Source organism: Microtus oregoni, unplaced genomic scaffold (genome assembly GCF_018167655.1).
Source record: "Microtus oregoni isolate MIOR12 unplaced genomic scaffold, Mior012 000013F_ref0000133, whole genome shotgun sequence".
NCBI lineage: Eukaryota > Metazoa > Chordata > Mammalia > Rodentia > Cricetidae > Microtus > Microtus oregoni.
In genome coordinates, this window is record NW_024543072.1 from 32,623,928 (window position 1) to 32,643,928 (window position 20,001).

Below are 20,001 nucleotides of genomic sequence, written 5' to 3' on the forward strand. Positions count from 1 at the left end.
CATTTTATTTCCTCAGCCTTTTCCTTTTAGGAAAAGAAAACGCCATCTTTTATAGGTGACGAATTTAATTCGACCCGCTGCTTTGTGGCTCGAGACAGGTGTTATTTTGCAGGGCTTAATGAAAAAAACAAAACTAAAGCAGGGGAAATAACACCATCTTCTCCATCTCCATCCCTCACATGTTAGAGACCACGGCTGTTCACGTCCCAGATCCCTAAAGTCTAGCCCAACACCAGCCCAAAGGGTGATCAGACAACGATAAACATAATGGACAGATGGGGGAGGGGCGCGGATGAAGATGAGAAAGGGGCAACCGGACAATCCGTACTGGACACTGAGAACGTGCCAGGTTCTCTGCTGAATGTTTACAAGTGTGCTTGTTCCTTGCAGCCATGCAAGTGAGGACTGCCGCCAGCCACGTTTCATGGTTGAAAAACCTTGACGAGGGAGGATTTTAGAACATGACCAGAAATATTTGGCTTGGCAGCGCCAGGCATGAAATCATGTGGTCTCGTTGACTGAAGCTTAGCTGGATTAGGGCATCATACCTCCCCTAAAGTATAGAAGGAGATGCAGGGTTTGTTTTTTGTTTATCTGTTTTTTTTTTTTTTTTTTTTAAAGAGACAGATGAAGAAGACAAGAGAGTAAAGCCCCAAGTGGGCAGCGGTCTTGGGTATTCCAGAGATCATGTGGCCTGAAGCATGGCCCTGACTTCTAGTCAGCAGGGGTGGAAAACGGTAGCGAACAATCCCACTCCAACATTCCCTGTTCCCACAGTGGGTGCACATCACAAAAATGAGGAAACCACAGAAATGTATATACGTTCAATAAAAGTGGTGTTTTATGTCTCTGGATGCATGACTTTATGGACAAAGCTCGCCTCCCGGCTATTTACATGGAAGATCAAAATCTAAAATTCTACAGGCTCTAATCATGGCCTGGGCATTGAAGAAGAAAGCCACCCACACACCCATTTGCAGGTGCACACATTTTCTGTGTGAGAAAACACTAGGCAGGCCATGTCCATCTCAAATTGTCAAATGACTTAGAAAAAAAATGAGTAAGTCCCCAGCACATACTTTTCAGTGGCACCTTCTCCCAGAGGTGAGGTCCACCCATAAACCCTCTGCAGAAGGAATTTTCAGCAGAAATGATTTTATTTATCAAGCTACACATTCTTCCATTTCTGCAGAGGCGTTCACAGAGTGGTACAGACTGTTCAATTAAAATGCAATTATCCCACAGAACTGCTATGTCTGCACCAAGGCAGTTATGTCTGATGGATGAGGTGCAGAGCTACAAATCAGGAGTCTGGGCATCTTACAGGCATGCTGGTACTGGTTTCCTGAGGGACCTCCGGAGGGTGAAGACCCATCAGGACTCAGTTTCCATGCAATGACTTCAAGAGAAGACAACTAAAAACTAATTAGTGGAGCACTTGAATGTTCCACAGTGAACTGGGGTATCTTAAATGCCACCTCACCAAAAGAGCTTCCTTTGGTTCTTCTAATTCTGTCTCTTTATGTTCCAATCTTTTCCCTAACTTAAAAATCATTTGATTTGAATTTGTATTATAGGCCTTAATATATTCTAGTTCATTCCAAGTTCTTTATATAGATGAGCATAATCTTCTTTAAAAATTCCAGAAGATATTATGATTTAAGATGTCCATGTGCCTACGATGGTGTTTCGCGTATAACGAATACTAAAAGTTGGCTAAATTACTCCTAGACTAGGAAGGGAAAGGATTCATGGCTTCTTTGGAAAGTGTATTCTTTGTAAGCATTAATCCATAGGCCGTAACTTTCCAGAAATCAATTACTAGATTCTTCTGTTCACCTATGTATCGCTAGCATCTAACACAGAGCCTGGCACGTCTTAGCCACTCAAAACATGCACATTCAGACGAATGAATGAAGGTGTGAATAAATTTGGACTAGCAAGTGGTTTTTGTTTTGTTTTGTTTTTGTGTGGATTACAAAGTATGGCACAGGAAGCTATGTAGGTGATTGACTGGAGAGTGTTAACCAAGGAGAGAAGGGCTTGAATAGTAGGTAGCCCAAGGAAGCAAGAAGGTTTTGTGGCTGCCATTACTAATCATCTAAAGAAAGAACACCAGCATGGCTGTAGGCATTAGGGAGGGGTCCACTCTACCTGCAGCCCTGGCTCTGCCAGGTCTTCTTCATATGGGAAGCACTTTAATGGCAAATCTTCAGTGTCACCAAAATAAAGGTCACCGGTTAGGGAGGGGCTGATGGCTGATGCTATTTGTAACTAGGTACCAGCTGTCTCAGAGAGAGAAAGAGAGAGAGAGAGAGAGAGAGAGAGAGAGAGAGAGAGGAGAGCGCTATGCTGAACAACAGCTGGAGAAGCTTGGATTAGAGATTAGGATGTCTTCAGTGTCATTAGGATAAATTACACTCCTCATTGTGATACAGATGAGATTGTGCACATGGTTATCAATCTCTGAGAAGCCACAGACAGCAACTACAGCCTCGGGGGAAGATGACAGATCTGGCTTTCAATATTGGCATCATAAAGAGCTGTATGCAGCAGAATACTTCAGCTTCGACTTCTCCCTCACAGCAGCCAGGAGACTTCAGAGAGTTAAATTCTTCTAATTTGTCAAAAGGCAGATGCAAATGATTGCTCGTCAGACTCTAAGAGCATCATCCATTTGGTTTTACTTGCTAAAAAACAAGACATTTCTCCTTTTAAAGGGTGTGGCTATTTTTATATAAAATTATAAGCTGTTTGATTGTACAGCACACAAACTCTTCTCTCACTCCCATATAATCTGGCTCTGTGTCACATATGTGCTCCAGAGCATATGAGTCACCAGAAAACCTTTTCTGATCCTCTCCAGCACAGACTTCCTTTCTGACCGCATTACAGTTTTTCTATATACTGTTCTGCATTTCTTACCCATTTTATTTCCATCAGCAAGCCTCCAGAAACCTTGCTACTAGACTACAACTTTCTAATTAAACTATAAATTTCTAAGACTATAATGTCTATGAGGGCAGGGAAAATTTGTAAAATTTTTTGAGATGGTAGACTTTGAACTTGCTATGCAGTTCAGGTTGGTCTCAAATTTGTAGCTCCTCTGGCCTGTCTCCACAGTGCTGGATTTGTGTGTGCTACCGGCCCCAGTTATAGATTATCCTTAACTTGAAAACATGTAGAGTCATGTGTTGTGGCACATGCCTATAATCCCAGCATACATGAAACTGAGACCAGAGGATTGCCCTGAGTTGGAGCTAGCCTGAACTATATAACACATTTGAAGCCATCAAAAACCTTACAGAGTAAGAATATAATATACTTACCTAATATATTATAATATACTCTATACTTCTATAGAGCAAAATATAATATATCTATATATATATATTTAACATGCCCCCAAACCAACCAACCAAATGATATTGGGTTGGTTTTTATATATAATCTAAAGGCAAGAGAACTCTTTGGAGTTTGGTGATATTTTAGCAAGAAATGTACTAGACTATTGTCCAAAGTGTAGCATATTTAGAAAATGACTTTCCCAGGTGATGTTTCAGCTCAGGGTCACTGGTGATTTATTCTGGTTTCCAGTCCAGCCTGGCCCAAGCCCTTTGGTTCAGGCCCTCTCTTACTAGTCTTCTAATTTCAGCTTTACCAGAGACAGAACATTAGAAAACTCCCAGTGATGACAAACTATAATAAAAAAAACCTTATTATTACTGAAAAATTTAAGTTGCTATTTTGACCCAATTATGGTTGGATGACTTTTCAACCAATTTCGCCATATATAGCACAAATGTGACTTAGGAAACCTGCACAGGCAGTCTCCAAGGTGTGCTTCCATGGATAGAGGCTTGTTCTTCCTGCCCTGTCTTAACGAGCTCAGTAAGTCTGTTTATGGATGACGGAACAGCTGCCAGATTCCACCCCCAGGGTGACAGCAGTCCAATTGTGGGAGAAGTGCTTCTTAAAATTTGCATATTCTGTGTACAGTAGGCATATATATAGGCACACATCTCTATTAATTTTAAAATGACATTTTGAAAGCCTACTTGTCTACTCACTTCTTTTGCCAGAAGGATGAATGGAGCGCAGGGATATTGAGATAAAATGGACCAGAGCAAGGCAACAGAAGGGGTTGAAGCCGGTTTCACTATGCAAGGTCATATAACCAAGACCAAGATAGTTACAGTAGAGATGGAGGGGAATAAAAACAATTCAAGGTTAAAGTATAAATCTAAAGGCCTTGGTACCAAATGAGAAGAGAAGAACAAGGAATAAGAGTGGAATTCCTGCTTCTGATTTGAGTCGCTAGGCAGGCAATGATGCTACCCACTAAAATAAGCTATGTAGACTTTGAAGCGGAAAGAGTAGACTGAGTTCCTAGAGGCTAAGGTTAAATGCCTGTAAGACATCCAGCTGGAGACATTCAGAAATAGATATACAGAACAGCATATTCAGGATATATGGGATTTAGCAGCAGAAGAGAAGTCAGAAAAAAATCGTGACTGGGAATGTTTAGCATATGGATGATGACTGAAGCCATGGGAATAGATAGGATTTGCTGGAGAGAGGGCCACAGACCAGGCAAGAATACCAGTAGATAGGATTTGCTGGAGAGAGGGCCACAGACCAGGCAAGAATACCAGTAGATAGGATTTGCTGGAGAGAGGGCCACAGACCAGGCAAGAACACCAGTAGATAGGATTTGCTCGAGAGAGCGGACCACAGACCAGGCAAGAACACCAATAGATAGCATTTCCGAGAGGCAGACCATAGAAAAAGCAGGACACAAACACCAGTAAGATACACATAGTCAGAAAGCAGCACCGTGCAGAACAGGTAGGAAAATAAGCACAAAAGGATAATTGGGTCAGGGGTGGCCAGCATTTTAGGGAGGTCAAGGCAGGCTGAGGATTGCAATGCAACATCGGATTTAGCAATCAGGCAGCTTGACAGGAGCATTTAAAAATTAGCTGAGTTGATAAGAGGAAGTAAAGGAGACACTGAGTGGTAAAAGAACTTCCAAGAAGTGTGGCTGCAAGGAGCAGAGAAGTGAGAAGCAGCATTGGGGTTGGGGGCTCTACAAATGGCTGCATTTCCATGAGAGAGGCCTGACCGTGAGGGAAAGAGTCACTAAGACAGAAGGGTAGAACTGTGCTATGGAAACAGACCAAGTATGGATATCCAGCAGAGAACCTGAAATCCATAGTCATGGTAACAGAGAAGGGCTTGAGTAGCCACTGTAAACAAGAAAAAGGAATCAGGGCACCCCTCATCCTCTCCCATGTGGTAACTAAAGGGCTCTTTTCTAAATATCTCATCACAGATGCCTTTCCTAACTTATGCTCAAAAAAGTGTTGCATACAAATACAACTCAAAAATTACTGTAGCTAGATGATTACCCTAACATGTATTGAAGCAGCATACAGATATAAAAAGATGAAATTCATATTTTTATAAATCAGCACTTATTAACAGTTTTTGTATTCTTTAAAGAATAATCTACATTGGCCCAATCTGTCTTCATTAAATGAAAATTGGCCAACCATCATCACTAATGCTGCCCATGTGTCTAGGAATGTGCTTGTGGGAAGTATCAAGAACTCTGTCTGGTGCCACAAGACACACATGGCATGATCACATGGTTTCTGACCAACTATGGTCAACACTGGTTGCCATCTTTCCTCTATTTCCTGGCTAAAAAGTGGACTCCGACTTTGCTCACTTCAAGGAAAACAGTTGTCTGGGCCTGAGAGCTGGGTCTTCGTGAGCTCTAGCCCATCTGGTTAGGAATGAGTGTGTGACATAATCTTTTTTTTTTTTTTCAGATGAAAGTGCTGGAAAGGGGCTTTCTAGAAGAGGGGAAGCTCCTGGGAGACATTTTCTCACTTTGGGAAAAGTGGCACAAAGATGAAACACACCTTCTGTCTCCCCAAATATCTAATGCTCAGAAGGACTGCTGTCATCAAGGGGACCACCCAGCAGGGACAAGGCTTGTGCGAAAGAGACAGCACAGAAGGCAGAAGAAATCGCTCGTGCGTGGATCCACTGCAGTGTGAGCAGCCCGGTCAGCCACTGCCACGCCTTGGGATTCTTGTCAATTCATTTCTCTGCTTCTAATTGCAGTTTGGTTGATATGATGGGGTCAAATGATTAAAACCGCAACAAGCAGGAATGAAGAAGATTAAGGCCAGCCAGATCTACATAGCGAGTTCCAGACGACCCAGGGCTATCCAATGAGCCCCTGGGCCCCTACTCAAAACAGGGGGGGGGAGATAATTAAATACTCAGTAGTTTATTAATAAGACTTATTTTATTGTGCTTATTCACTAAATAAAGAGTAAGGTGAAGGAGTTCTGGCCAGACAGAAAAAAGACATGGGGTGAAGAGAGAAATTAGCAATTGAAAGCATGTATAAACTTCTACTGGGGGGAGTGTCTTTCTTTTCTTTTTTTTTTTGCCCACTCCTTCCTCCAGGGAAATGGACTATGCTGTCTTTATCTCTTGCTTTCCCTACACATCCTTAATCATTAGCTTTTTCTTCTCAGTTTGTGACTCATTCTCAGTCTTAGACGTCAGAATTCTACTAATAGTCCCAGGGAAGAGACAAACACAAATACCAATTACTCACTGAGGATCTCTACTTCTGCCACAGCCAGGTATTGGGGGTTCATTACGTGGGCTGGCTACCCTGTCTCACATCCCACGTCTACAGATTGAAGTCACTTCAATCAGCGGCACTTACAGTCTTCAACTTCCGCAGCTTGCAATCCTGTTCGAATGTCTCTGGGAAAGCTGTATCTCCACAGCTCTCTACCTCTCCACCCTACTTTGCTCGTTGGCCTCCACTCTCAGCACAAATTAGCGGACTGCCCCTCTAATCAGCCCTCTCTGCCAGTCATCTAAGGTCTGCCTATGATCTGTCGCACTGGGCAACATGGGAGGCTCTCTTGATGATGGGCTCATTCTGAAGTCTTCCTTGGCTTTATTTCTTGACATCTCAGATTTGGCATTTCGACTCCCGTTGTCTCCAGTATAAGCCAGATGCTCATATACCATACCTGCACATTGTAGTCTAGGGCTTGGTTCTCTGCCCGCGAACTCCTCCCCCGCCCCCCTTACCACCTGCCATCTCTCTGCTCAGCAATCTGCCTACAGCGGCTCTCACTTGTTTGCTCCACTAAGCCCCATCTCTTTTGGAGAGGTATCAAGGTCCTCTCTAACGCCCAGCGAACCCTTCTATCTTCTTCCAGGCAGCCCAACAAGCAGGACACTGATGTGGTCACATCTGTGCTCTGGAATCTGACTATCCTACCGACCTTCCTGTTCTGAGACGGTCAACAGTCTCACAGTTTTCCTGAATCTTCCTCATCCTTCCTGGACCAGTTCAGCTCTCATGTCCTCCATGAAGACAGCAATAACTCCAGCCTCTTCATCTTTGGACTTTAAGTACCATCTTCTTCAGCATCTCATTGCCCTAATAAAGGTCCACTCCCTCCTATGAGAAGCCATATTCTACAGCCCGCTGTCCCTCGCAGTGCTTTGTACAGCCATGAACTAAGGGTGGGGACTGAGATCACTTTTTAACCACATGACCATAGTTTAAGTAGCAAACTCCTTCCCTTTAGAGTTTTAGTTACTAAAAACATTAAAAAAGAAAGCAGGGGTCAGAGTGTTCTGTAGCCCTTGGAAAGCCTGATGTGAGCTCCTAAAGATACTTGTCTCAGCTGGAAGGGTCCCATATTTAGAATGGAGATCACTGATTCCCAAAGCTACATCACTGAAGAGCTGACTGAGCCTATGAGGAAAGAATGAGGGAGGGGCCCAAGTCAAGCAGGGGGTGGGGCAGTCTGGGACTACATTTACCACTGTGGCTTCCTCCAGTGGAGTCACTTGGTGCCAGGGGAGGTGGATGCGGCTTGTCCATCAGCATGCCAGAAGAGGGGGCTCCTCCCAAAGGGACAGAGGGGATGGAGTAGGGGCCTGGGACACCGGAGACAGAGGGAGGGTACCCGGCCTTGGCAGCTTTCCCTGCTTCATACACTGCGGAGGGAGATGAAGAGCGAGAGAGATTATATAGTCCCACCCTCCACAACCCTCATACCCCGATTCCCTGAGGTTTCATTCTCCGAAGGGAGCGCCTAGACAAAGGTATTCGTTCCTCCAAGACTGAACTAATTCACCAGAGTCACCAATACCACTCCTCCCTGGAATCCTCCGGCTCCATGAAAAGGGCAGCAATGTGAGGAACTGCAGTGGTTAGACTCTGGCAACCGAGCAACCCAGAAGTGGATCCAGGAGCTGTCATGGTAGTATCCCCAGTTGGAACCACCCTGTCTATAAGCTCCCATGCTCCCTCCAGAGGGGTCTAGCAAAGGGTCCTCCAGGGATGCTTCTTGGAGGAGCAAAGCAAACACAGTGTATGCACACGGCTCCTGTCTGTGTTTTCTAAAGCAAAGCCAGTAATCCAGTTCCTTCCAACACCATTTCATTCCTAAAGATTTCAAAGAAGGAGTGTACCTCTCTCTTTCAAGATGTATTTAGTTTATGGTTGGGATATCAAACTCAATGCCTTCATGGCTTTGGCCAATAAGCTAAACCTGTAAATCCTTAAATGAGAACTGGTCCCTATTGTGGCCATTTTCATCATATGAGTAAATAAAGCGTATGGGTGTGTGCTGGACGGTGCCCAAAAGTCACAGATTTTATACCTCACTTATAAAGGACGGATGCTCTCTGCATCTAGGAGGATGACCCAGGGCAGGTTTTCTCGGCCTGAATGCTCCACAGCATCACCATTCTGATCCTGCCCTTCCTTTAATCTACAGTGTCATGAACATTAGGAATGCATGACTGGTGTGGACCAACAGATGTGCATGCAGATGTGCATGGAGGGGAGGAGGGGAGCAGGGATGGTCTTCCCTGAACCCAGAGGTAAGGGGTAGAGGAAGAACTCAAGGCACGTGGCAGCCAGATGGAGATGTGACATTTCTTTTGCTCATCCCACCTCTCCCCACAACTCCCTACTCACAGGCCTGGGGGCAGCAGCAGGAATCTGGGCAGCATGGGCAGCGGACATAGCAGCAGCAGCTGTGCGGGCAGCACTGGCACCAGCAGATCCCCACCAGCACGAAGAAGAGGAAGATCCCCAGGATCACCAGGCCGACAAACACCCACTCTGGAAGGATGCACAAAGAAATCTACTCGAGGTAGCCCCCCTTCAGGGCACGGCATACACGGATGGGCGTCTCCCTGCAAAAGAGGTGAGTGGGAAGGACCTGGGGAAGAAAGGACAACTAGCCAGGTTGGAGGGGCCCCAGACTCACGAAAAACTCGGGGTGACAAATGCTAGGGCACAGAGAAAAGAGAGTAAGGTAACCTGTGTCTCTTGAGGTACACTGAGTAGCCAGCCCTGTGACTGGGGACTTTGGAGCTCCTGACTGGAGAATCAGAATAAAGGTGGGACAAAAGCTGGGAGTGGGGTCTTGTGTGCTGGGTTCCTAACTGGTGGAGACTGTAAATGCTTATCCTTCATAATGAAGTATCTTGTTTATAAGCTGAGTTCTTGCCTTATGTGGCGGTCCATGCCTACAATTCCAGGACTCCGAAGGCTGAGTGAGACAGAAAGATCAAAGCAGCCTGCACTGGACATGAGAGACCTCAAACAAGCAAACAAAATCTGCAAATCTAAATCTTGAGGGGACAGAGAGGAAATGTGCCTCCATGGCCTGTGGAGATCATCTTTATGGGGCCTGGGCTCAGTGTGTATTAATCTGCTTCCCTGGGGCATCTTTCCTGCCATTAGCACCAGGGCAAACATCCAAAACTCTTGCTTAAACCTCAATATCTATACACAGTGAGGGAAAAAAAGAGGCATATTTTAAGATAGAGAAGACACAGCCCCTATGCCCAATGCAGGGGTTTGGTTTGATCACATTCAAGATGACCGTGCCAGCCAGCATAGCCAAGAATTAAGTGGTTCAGGCCACTGATGAATGGCAAGGCTGAAATGAGCTTAGCTAATGTGTTTGTCAACTTCTATAATTTTCATAGCTCTGTCTGAGGCTGACCATGAATTGTCCTTAATTTACTCATCTAAAAGATGTAAAAGGAAGTAAATTGCATCTGGCTTGCATAAAGGTGACTGTGACTCTCACGTGGCTTGTCTTAACATTAAGCTATTTGGCTTGGGAAGAGTCCACCTTGTCCCTGGAGCCCTGGACAGACACGTGAGACCCATGCTTTTCTTTAAAAAGCTAAAGGACCAAAATGATTGGAAGCCATCCATTCAAAATCCCTTCAGCACACAATGTTTTTCTTAAAGTTTGGTTATTAACTATGACTTCTATTAAATTCATATTTAATTTGGGAACTTGAGAACGCAACTTTTACATGTAAAAAGTTTTATGACAGTAATCGAATCATTTGACCTTTGGTTGGAACATCACTCCCTCAGAGAGAAAACAAACATCTCATGTTTTCTGAATTCCCCCCCTCCCCAATTTATCGATCGGCAATACATTCCAGTCCAGGCCAACCTCTCTTCCACTTTGTGTCTGACTTGAACTGTGTGGAGAAGATTCTTGCTGAGCATAATAGACAGCATGAGGCTTTAGATGGGGCCTTATAAGTAACATAACTTAAGAAGGTGGGGGTTCTCTGAGGTGGTTTGGGTCAGCTATAGGGCAAAGAAGCAGTAGTATAGGGAATAGAAGGATAAAAGACCAGCCAGTTACACTTGAGAAACAAAACAATGTTATCTGAGCCGGGTTTGGTAGAGCACGCTGGTAATCCCAGCACTTGGAAGACCGAAGAACGAGGCTGCTACGAACTGAGGGTTAGCCTGAGACTCACAGCAAGTACCAGATGAGCCGTGCCCACATCACAATAACTAATCAGGCAAATAAATAAGTAAATAAATCTGTGAATGTGTTCTTGGAAGTCAAAGGGAAGGAACTCGAGGTGGACAGGGCTGTATAGAAAATACAGAAACTCTTTCGTGGACTTGGGAGATACAATTTTTACTTTGAAACATTACTTGTGACATTTTTATCTATGTAAATAAATACATGATTACAAATTGAAGGCACTTTTGATTAGAGCGGTTACAAGGAGAATGTCTCCCTGTGTCCTTGAGGGCATCAACAAGGAAAAAGTCGAGTTTGGTTGGCCGGCTAAAGGTTAAGGACTGAACGAGTTCATAGGAAACAATTAGTGAGGCTCTGGACGTTTCTCAAAATTTCAATCACGCCAAACCCAATGATCAGGGATATTTTATATCTCTCTGTTGCTATCACGAAGACTTTAAAGATGTGGTAAAAAATCAAGACTAATCATACTTCTTGCTATTCCTTCTATGGGTATGAACCTTTCTATAGTTCATTTTTATTTCTCCTTGAACCTCCTTCAATTACAAGTTACAGTGCAGCACCAGACTGGTGCATACACTGGTACCTTCTACCTGAAGCTACATGAAAAAAAATGTATATATATATATATTTGGGGAAGGTGATCTTGACATATGGTCCATGGATGCCTAGGGATTTCCTGTGTCTAAATATACAAGCAATACAGGTCTGTGAATGCATGCTTTGGCAGGAAGGAAGAGTACATGTCTTTCCTAAGTATAAAAAAAGGTGTTTTGGTAATGTTACAAAAGGCACTGCAATGCAATATGATTGCACACTTGTTAATGGGTAAGCATATGATTTAGGAAGTAAGGAGTACTCAAGGACACAGAACTGTTTGGGTATGGGTGAAATACTGAGATGGGCCTCAACATGACCAATGATACTGCATGCCTGACACCGAGGGTCTGGGTCCCCATCTCCACTTATCCTTAATTCCCATTATTTTTTTAGGGCCTAGGAACAGAAGACACACAAAAGGCTTATCCAAGGGGCTTACTTCATCCTGGAAAAAGACAACAAACATTATGCAGACAAATGTACCCCGCCCCCAAATCAAACAAGCAATATTAGTGACTAGTGCGGAAGCAGACAGATGGAGTGACAGCAAACAAAGAGTTAAATGATCGAATACCTGGCATAATCTCCACAGCAAAACTGGGCAAGAGATCGGCAAGCAGCCCTGTCCTGCCTAGAAGAAGTAGAAGGAACATAAGAAGGAAAGAGGTTACTCCAAAGAAAATGCAGCCCAATTCCTGGCACCCACCAGTGCCACGACCTCATAGCGCCCATTGCTCTGTGTGCTGTGTGGTTGGAGAGCTGCCTCAAGGCTGGGCTCGGTCAAAGCGAGTGACTATGTTGAGCGTTTCTGGCAGGCATCCAAAGGAAGAGTGCAGATAGCCTAGGTGGAGGCAGCAAAGGAAGCTTTCCTCATCTCTGCCTGTGTATAGAAAGAGGACATCTCTGCCTCCATACGAGAAACCCTGCAGGAGCAAGATTGACACACTCCATCTCCGTGCACGAGCACAGCCTCCTCCACACACTTCAGTGGAAAGTCAAACCCATGTGTACCTAAACATTCCATCTACATTTTCATACAATCCGTACACAGTCCCGTGTCCATATAAAAACAAAAGTACACATTCGGTTTTAACTTAGAATTAACTAGCTTCATGGCTCTATTTATGGCTTAAAGATACTTCAATGATTAAAATATTCAAAGGCAATGAAGAGATAACGCTAGACTGGTTCCACACTCCTCTACACTCCTTCTGGCTTCAGAAACACTCTGTACATATGTATATGGTATGGGTTTTCCATATGGCACCCACAGCTGGCGTTGCATGCACCCAAGAGCCTTCTGTGTGACGGTGCGGAGAAGCTTCAAAGCTGGTGTCAGAACAGGTGCTTCTCAGGGGCTCTGGGAAGCAAAGAGCTGTACAGGAAATACGATACTAGAAGATGTGAGGGAGGAGGCTCACCTGCATTACAGAAGCTACTCTGCCTATTTCCACCTCATTAGCAAACTTCCTTTGTCTCTGACTTGGGATGATAAAAGGTCACTGGGGTACATTTAGGCATACAACTGAATCCTTCATCTTGGTGCATGGCAAGCATCTCCAGAACAGCACTGTTCAATGGCAGTTTAATGCCAACAACATGGGTGATTTCAGCTTTTCTAGCAATAACATTAAGAACGTACAAACAAACAGAAACAATTAACCTAATAGCTTTATTTTTTTTTCACTTACATCAGTATCCATGACATATTGTCATTTTTAGGGCTCATGACTACATGTAGCTGTTGAACATCATACTTCTACGGGTACACAGGGTTGTAGTTTATACCCACGATGACTTTCTATTATGAATCTAATTAATGCCTTAGACCACAACATATCTAGAGATGTTTAAAACATTGGTAGCCTTGAACTCTAAATGGTAAATACAAATGAATCTTCTCATTTAACTAGAAGCAACAAAAAGTATATTTGGAAGTATCATTAGTCCAGATTGAACACACACACAGACACAGACACACACACACACACACACACGTATATGGAAGTTTCTGTTCCACCCAGTCCTGCAGCCATTCAATCCCAAAGAAACACACAGAGTCTTATATTAATTACATTTTTTTGGCCTTTTAGCACAGGCTTATTATTAACTGGCTCTTACAACTTAAATTGACCCATATATCTTGTCTATGTTTAACCACGTTGCTTGGTGCCTTTTCTAAGTGTGGCCTTCTCATTTTGATTCCTCTGCATCTGCTGGCCACTGTGTCTCTGCCTTTCCTCTTCCCAGACGTCTCTTAGTCTGGTTGATCTGCCTATATTCCCTGCCTGGCTACTGGTCAATCATCATTTTATTAAACCAATATGAGTGACAAGTCTTTACAGTGTACAAGAGAATTATCCCGCAGCATACACATACTCATATACACACACAAACTGCACACTATACCTTTCCATGCACCTATCCACAGTCCTATTTCCATACAAAAACAAACTTGTGCACATGGAATTTGCTCATTGAGAAACAACTATATTGCTTCTCAGCCTTTTGGCTAAGATCAAGTGTGGAAAACAAAATATGTGGTTTACATTTTGAGTCTAGAAGTAATTGGTTCCTTCTTCTATAAGGAAGTCCACCAAAAAGCAGCTCTGACAAGGGCCAATGGGGGGAAGGTACCTCTGGGACACTAGGGGAGGACACAGCAGTCGAGGAAAGACACTAGTGAGTAGGGAGAAAGCCGTCTTTGCTTGCTCTGTTCCCTTGACCTTCCACAATGGCAGGAGGATACCATCGTAACATGCATCCTCCTGGTCAAGGCTCCTGCAAGGGAGACAGGTCTACATTTGCAAGGCTACATGTATATCCCAAAGGGATACTTTCACTGCGTTAGGCCAGCTTAGCTGCAGCAAGCCTTGACAAGGAGGGTTCTCTTATTGAACCTCCATCTTTGCACAGCTGGCATCAGAAGATGGCTCTGAGGTTTGCAAGGTCTCTTCGAAGGAGAGCCAAGCGGGCATTAAGAAAGGTGTCCTGAAAGAGACTTCTCATGCTAGACGTGGGCTCATGCCTTCACAAAACACTAAGAAGTGCCTGCCCCTAAGGCTTACACAACTCCCTAGGTAAGAGATGAGATGGAGTTTGGGACCAAAATCTGAGCACGTGATTAAAAGCACACACTGGTCTCATCCGGAATGTTCTCTAAAAATATGCCTTGGAAACTCAACAAGGGAATTAACAGATGGTCAAGGATTTAAGAAATTCAAATCTTAGACATCTCTTTCACACATATTTAGTATTCATTACCATATAATAGGCAATTATATGAGAACTATACAAGGTTAACAAAACAGTTATCAGATGTTTAGTGATAATCAGATTTTTGTTGTGTTTTCGTCCCCAGACAATTGCTGTATGTGTGTGTGTATGTGTGCATGCACATGCGTATCTAGTTAAATGAGAAACTATGTTTATGTTTATTCTGCAGATCTGGAGTCTACCAGTGTTTAAAGCATCTCCAGGTGTGCTGTGGGCCACATAACTAATTAGAATCATGATATAAATTTACTCTTTATATAAGCTACCCATTCTTATGGTATTAGTTATATGATTTATAGATGATAGGTATATATCTACATATATGTGTACATATAATTTTAGCTATTTATTTTTTTAAATATTTATTTATTATGTATACAACATTCTGTCTGCATGTATGCCTACAGGCCAGAAGAGGGCACTAGACCTCATTGCAGATGGTTGTGAGCCACCATATGGTTCCTGGGAATTGAACTCAAGACCTTTGGAAGAGCAGGCAATGCTCTTAACTGCTGAGCCATCTCTCCAGCCCCTTAGCTATTTATTTATGTATTTATTGTGATTTATTGAGAGAGTCTTGCTAAGTATCCCAGCCTGGCATGCAATTCACAATCCCCCTGCCTCTGGTTTTTGAGAGATTAGATTCCAAATGTGTGTCACCACATCTGGCTATGAGAGCTATTAACGACAGAACATCCATATAGCTAAAGAGGATTTGGTTCTTGTACTTATCCCACCTGTTATGTCAGAAAAACACCGGAACGGGAGTCCAAGTGGTCAGGGATGCTTTGCCATGGACTTACTTGGGAACTACTTCAGGCAAATCACTCCCTGTCCTGGTCTCAGTTTTCTCAGAGTAGATGAAAGGACTAGGACATAACAGTGTACATACACCTTGATTTATTTCTGAGACAGTATGGATTTCTGCCCATGGCTTTAATGTAATTATTTATAGGTACTGGCTTTTGTTTGCAAAATATCCTCACTTGGACAATTAATGATATGGTCACCATATTCAGTTCTCAAATCTGATACTCAGTGAATGGAATTCAAACCCAACTCTCCATAGGAACAAGCTGGAGATGCAAGTGAACATAGCTGGCTATATGTGAGACAACCGAGAACATTGTGGGGGTGACAAATGGCAGTGTCTTTAGGGGCCCACTGCCATTCAGCGCTAGCCAACTGTTGGCCGATGGGATTCATCGGGTGATCCTCTATGCAGGTTCACTAGCCCCCAGATTTGATAGTGAGATAATCTAATTTTAAAACATTAAGACAAAATTCATGTATTTTTAAACTAGTGGATAAGCAAAACAAAGTATGTCTGTGGGCTGTACAGAAGCCTGGGATCATGAGTTTGTAACCTCCAAAGGTACACACACAGAGAAAAAGCTGGGCTTCCCCGGAGGCTGTTTGGGTTACCTTGACAGTGTTCTAACACTGCTTTCACATGCAGAATGACAGCTCTGCCTTTCAGATTTCAAAACAACAGTGCTACAGACTGCTTCCTTAGCCTTTCTTACTTCTGGGGAACCATAATGAGCACTGCAGGAGAACATCAAAGAGATCTGTGTTCTGCACTCTAGACCTCTTCATTTCTGTACCTGAAACCACAAACTAAAGAGGGAAAGTATCATGGATATGCATTATAAGAAATTCACAACCTCTGATATTCCAACAGGAAGACCGACATCAAGTTTCTCGCCTTCCCTGAAGCAACAGTCAATAGCTGATGTTTCCAGTTCCCATAATGCACTTGAGTAGAGTTAGCCCCAGGGAGGCATGGGTGAGAGAGTCTTGCAGTAAAGTGGGCAAAATTAAATGTCTTTAGAATTCAAGACACAGTAAGAGTTTGGGGCTAACAGACAACACCACTATATCAACAGCGAGGGAATACAGAGCTCTCTGACTTCTGCACCATGACTCCGATTTTATTGGAGCGAAAAGCATTTTAAAAATTGAGTTTATACTGCGATCTTTATATTTCTGAAAACCATTTTTGCTTCCAGCTCCTTCCCTAACAATTCCTAAGAAATGCTGCTGTCAGTTAGAAACGCGCTATCATTTCTTCTCTTCTGTTGCACCCAGTGAAGGTCTGATCTTAGCGTACGGAAACAATAGCAGTAAATACACCCTGGGTTTCAGCCGCGCTTTACCGTGCTGGCGAATCACTGTTATTCTTCCAGGATGCAGCTTAAGAGAGGTAATTACAAGTCACTTTACTGTCTGAGGGAAAGACAGGAAGCAGACCCTATGGATAGAGGGCCATATTTACTCTTTTCAAATCAAAACTCTAGCTATCAGGAGAAAATACGGTTTTCATGTAAGCACTCGGTTTTCTGCACAGCTTGCAAAATCCATTGCTTTAAGGAAATTTCCACATGAATAAGCCAAATGCATCAAGCCCACTAAAAGCGTGTGCGTGCACACATACAAGCACCAGCTTCACGGCATGCTGGTCTACACTCCACAGCTACACGCGTTCCTTGGGCTGAATGCTCAGAGTAGAAACATGCACTGTGAATGCACGATTTGCACATCTTACCTCCTAATTGTCAAATCCAGCTGTTCCCCCACATGGCCACTTTCAAGTTATCCCTGGTTGGGGTGTTTGTACATAGTCCTGGAAAACCAGCTCACTTCAAAACGTCTCCAGCTCACGCATCCACTCATTCATTCACTCGGACAAAGATGTGTATGTTTTGTTCAGTGGAGACAGAAGCAGCAACAAAACACAGTCGCTCATGAGGGTCATCTTAGCCACACCCATGCAGCTCGAACACCAACAGAAGACTCCAATTTTGTCACTTGCTTCTTTGTCATAAAACGTACTAATCGCAAAGGACGATCTACCTGCTATGGCTGTTTTTCTCAACCTCTTTACCTGTATGTATGTGTGATGTTGTGATGTGCATGCATATGTTCATGTTCAGATGTGCTCGGGCATGCAGTGTGTGGTATTTGTGCGTGTGTGTACCTACACATGGAGGCCCGAGGTTGATATCAGGTGTCTTATTCAATTGATCTCTACCTTATTTTTTTGTGGCAGGGTTTCTCACTTGAGCCAAGAGCTCACTGACTTGACTCAGCTAGCTAGCCAGGTTCCTCTGGTGTCCTCTATCTCTGCCTTCTATGCTGGCATTGCAGGCAGTCTGTTCAGCAGGCATTTACAGAGATTCTAGGTCACTGTGCTTGCTCACAAGTGTTTCGACCTAGCAGCTATCTCCTTTGCCTTTTGGATATCAGGATCCATCTGGTCACGGGGCATTAGCCAGAGACGCAGTCCTTGCCACATTTTCTACTTCTCCATTTCATAGCTTTGTCTTCATACATGTCATAGTTCATTTTCTAGTGGCATTTCTCCCAAAGTGATAATTTCTTTTCTTGGTAGCCCGGGGCCCGCAAGGTAGAAGTTCATTGCTTTCTTTAGCAAAACAAGTATTTGAACTGCTCTTGTCAAGCAAGTACTTACTACTCAGTCTACAGGACTCCAAAATATGTTCTGACAGAGGCCTGGGTGGGTGCTACAAGAAGCTCTTTCCTCCTCCAAGCTCCCCAGGAACAATGCACACACCTTCAACAGAACATTCATCTCTCAGTGATTTCCTTACACACACCTTCTTTAAATGGCTGGAAGCCCCTTTAGAACAGGGTCCATGCTCCAAGCTTAGCATCTCGGCAGACAGGTCCTCTATCCACCCATCAGATTCTTTGAGCCTTTCCAATAGCAAATCCCCACAGTTTACTAGGCTGGGCTTCTAGCTAGGCTTCTGATGTGTTGCTCATTACAGTACCTTCTCCCCAATCCCGTAGGTTCTTATAGGAAGGATGAAGGAACTGTTCAGTTGCCAATTCATCCACGCTGCACTTTTCAGTGTACAGCAAAACATTTAGCATCCTGGAGTCAGTGTTCAATGCCAAGAACGTACTTCGGGCAATAGAACATCTTGCCATCTAAGAGACTGGAAGCACCATCCCACTCCACACCAATGAAAATAAACCATGCTAGTGTGTTTTCAAAGAATTCATTATGGAGATGTAATCTGAATATAAATTTTACCCCCAAGAGATTGCTTTTGTCTATGCCCTTTATACTTCCATTCAAGTTCTCACAGTCCAAGCCTTCAAAGTGTAAAGGAGGCAAAGTCCTAGATTTCATACAACCTTGTTTTCAGAAACTAAATCGGGCTCCTTGACAATGATAGGGCAAAGACAGGGTGTTGAGAAACTTATGTAAGGGTGGGATAACAGCACTTTTCGCATCTTTACGATGCCCGGGACACAGTGATCTCTATCCATTTCTTTGAGTAAAATAACTAGAGACACTCTCAGGTGTGCCAATACACGGTGTGAGTGAACCTTCTCTTTAGGACGACAGCAAATGCCTTCCCAGTTCCTTGCAAGTCCCTGTTTCCCCCTTCTGTTTAATGCAATCTCGGCTTCATCTGCTTCCAAGCTTTCCTTAGATGCTCTGGATCCACCGTCAGGGTTGTGCTGGATCCACCCTCTGTGCTCTCTGCTCCAAATCCTCCAAAATGCTGCTTTCTTACATCTCCGAGGACGGGCAGATGCCTTTCTCTGGCCCCTGAATGTGTAAGGATGTTTCTATGGCAATGCTGTAAGGGTTGTCTCTATGGCTATTTAAAATACCAAATATATTGGAAATTTCCCAGGGGCACACACATGCCTGATTTTATTCTATATTCCCATGGCAACCATGCTTCCAATAAATATAGTTTATGACTATCTGTCACAAGTGTGGATAGAGCCTCCCTTCCCTTTACATATACTTATAAACTATGTATTTAAGCATCTCATGTGTTTATTTTTTTTCTTTTTGTGTCTTTTATATTTTAGTTCACTTTAAATTACAGACTCAGCAGAGAATAATTCGGACAGCAAATTCTCTCCATAAAATGACTACTATTGGATCATTTGCAATTAACTGGTAATAAATGCTTCCAGATTTTTGGCAGTGCACCGCAAGGTTGGCCAAAGACATTGACTTCTTCTATTTACACATCTTAAGTCATATTTTTATTGCTAAAAATGAGCCACAGAAGTTAGTCCAGACCATAACCCCTGCCTGGTGTTTTCAAAAAACCAGAGAGGTTAAGAATCTGGAAGAAAGTAATGCATCTGCCTGAAAATCAAGCTAAGAATAGAATACTTCACTCCACCTGTGCCCCTCCCCGCCATGATGTCACAGAGCAGCAGTTTTGGCTTGCCCGCATTGTAAAAATAT

General features: G+C 43.5%; 1 protein-coding gene across 2 annotated transcripts in view; it reads right to left on the reverse strand.

Moving 5' to 3' along the window:
* Positions 1-20,001, reverse strand: part of Ildr2 (immunoglobulin like domain containing receptor 2) — a 62,244-nt gene that overhangs the window by 14,283 nt on the left and 27,960 nt on the right. The window contains exons 4-6 of one of the 2 annotated variants that reach the window (XM_041662534.1): positions 12,052-12,108; positions 9,041-9,187; positions 7,876-8,052 (exon numbers count right to left, since the gene is read on the reverse strand). In XM_041662534.1, the coding sequence (XP_041518468.1) occupies positions 7,876-8,052; positions 9,041-9,187; positions 12,052-12,108 (381 nt within the window). The remainder of the gene's footprint in view (positions 1-7,875; positions 8,053-9,040; positions 9,188-12,051; positions 12,109-20,001) is intronic. The other variant, XM_041662535.1, reaches the window with a different exon arrangement.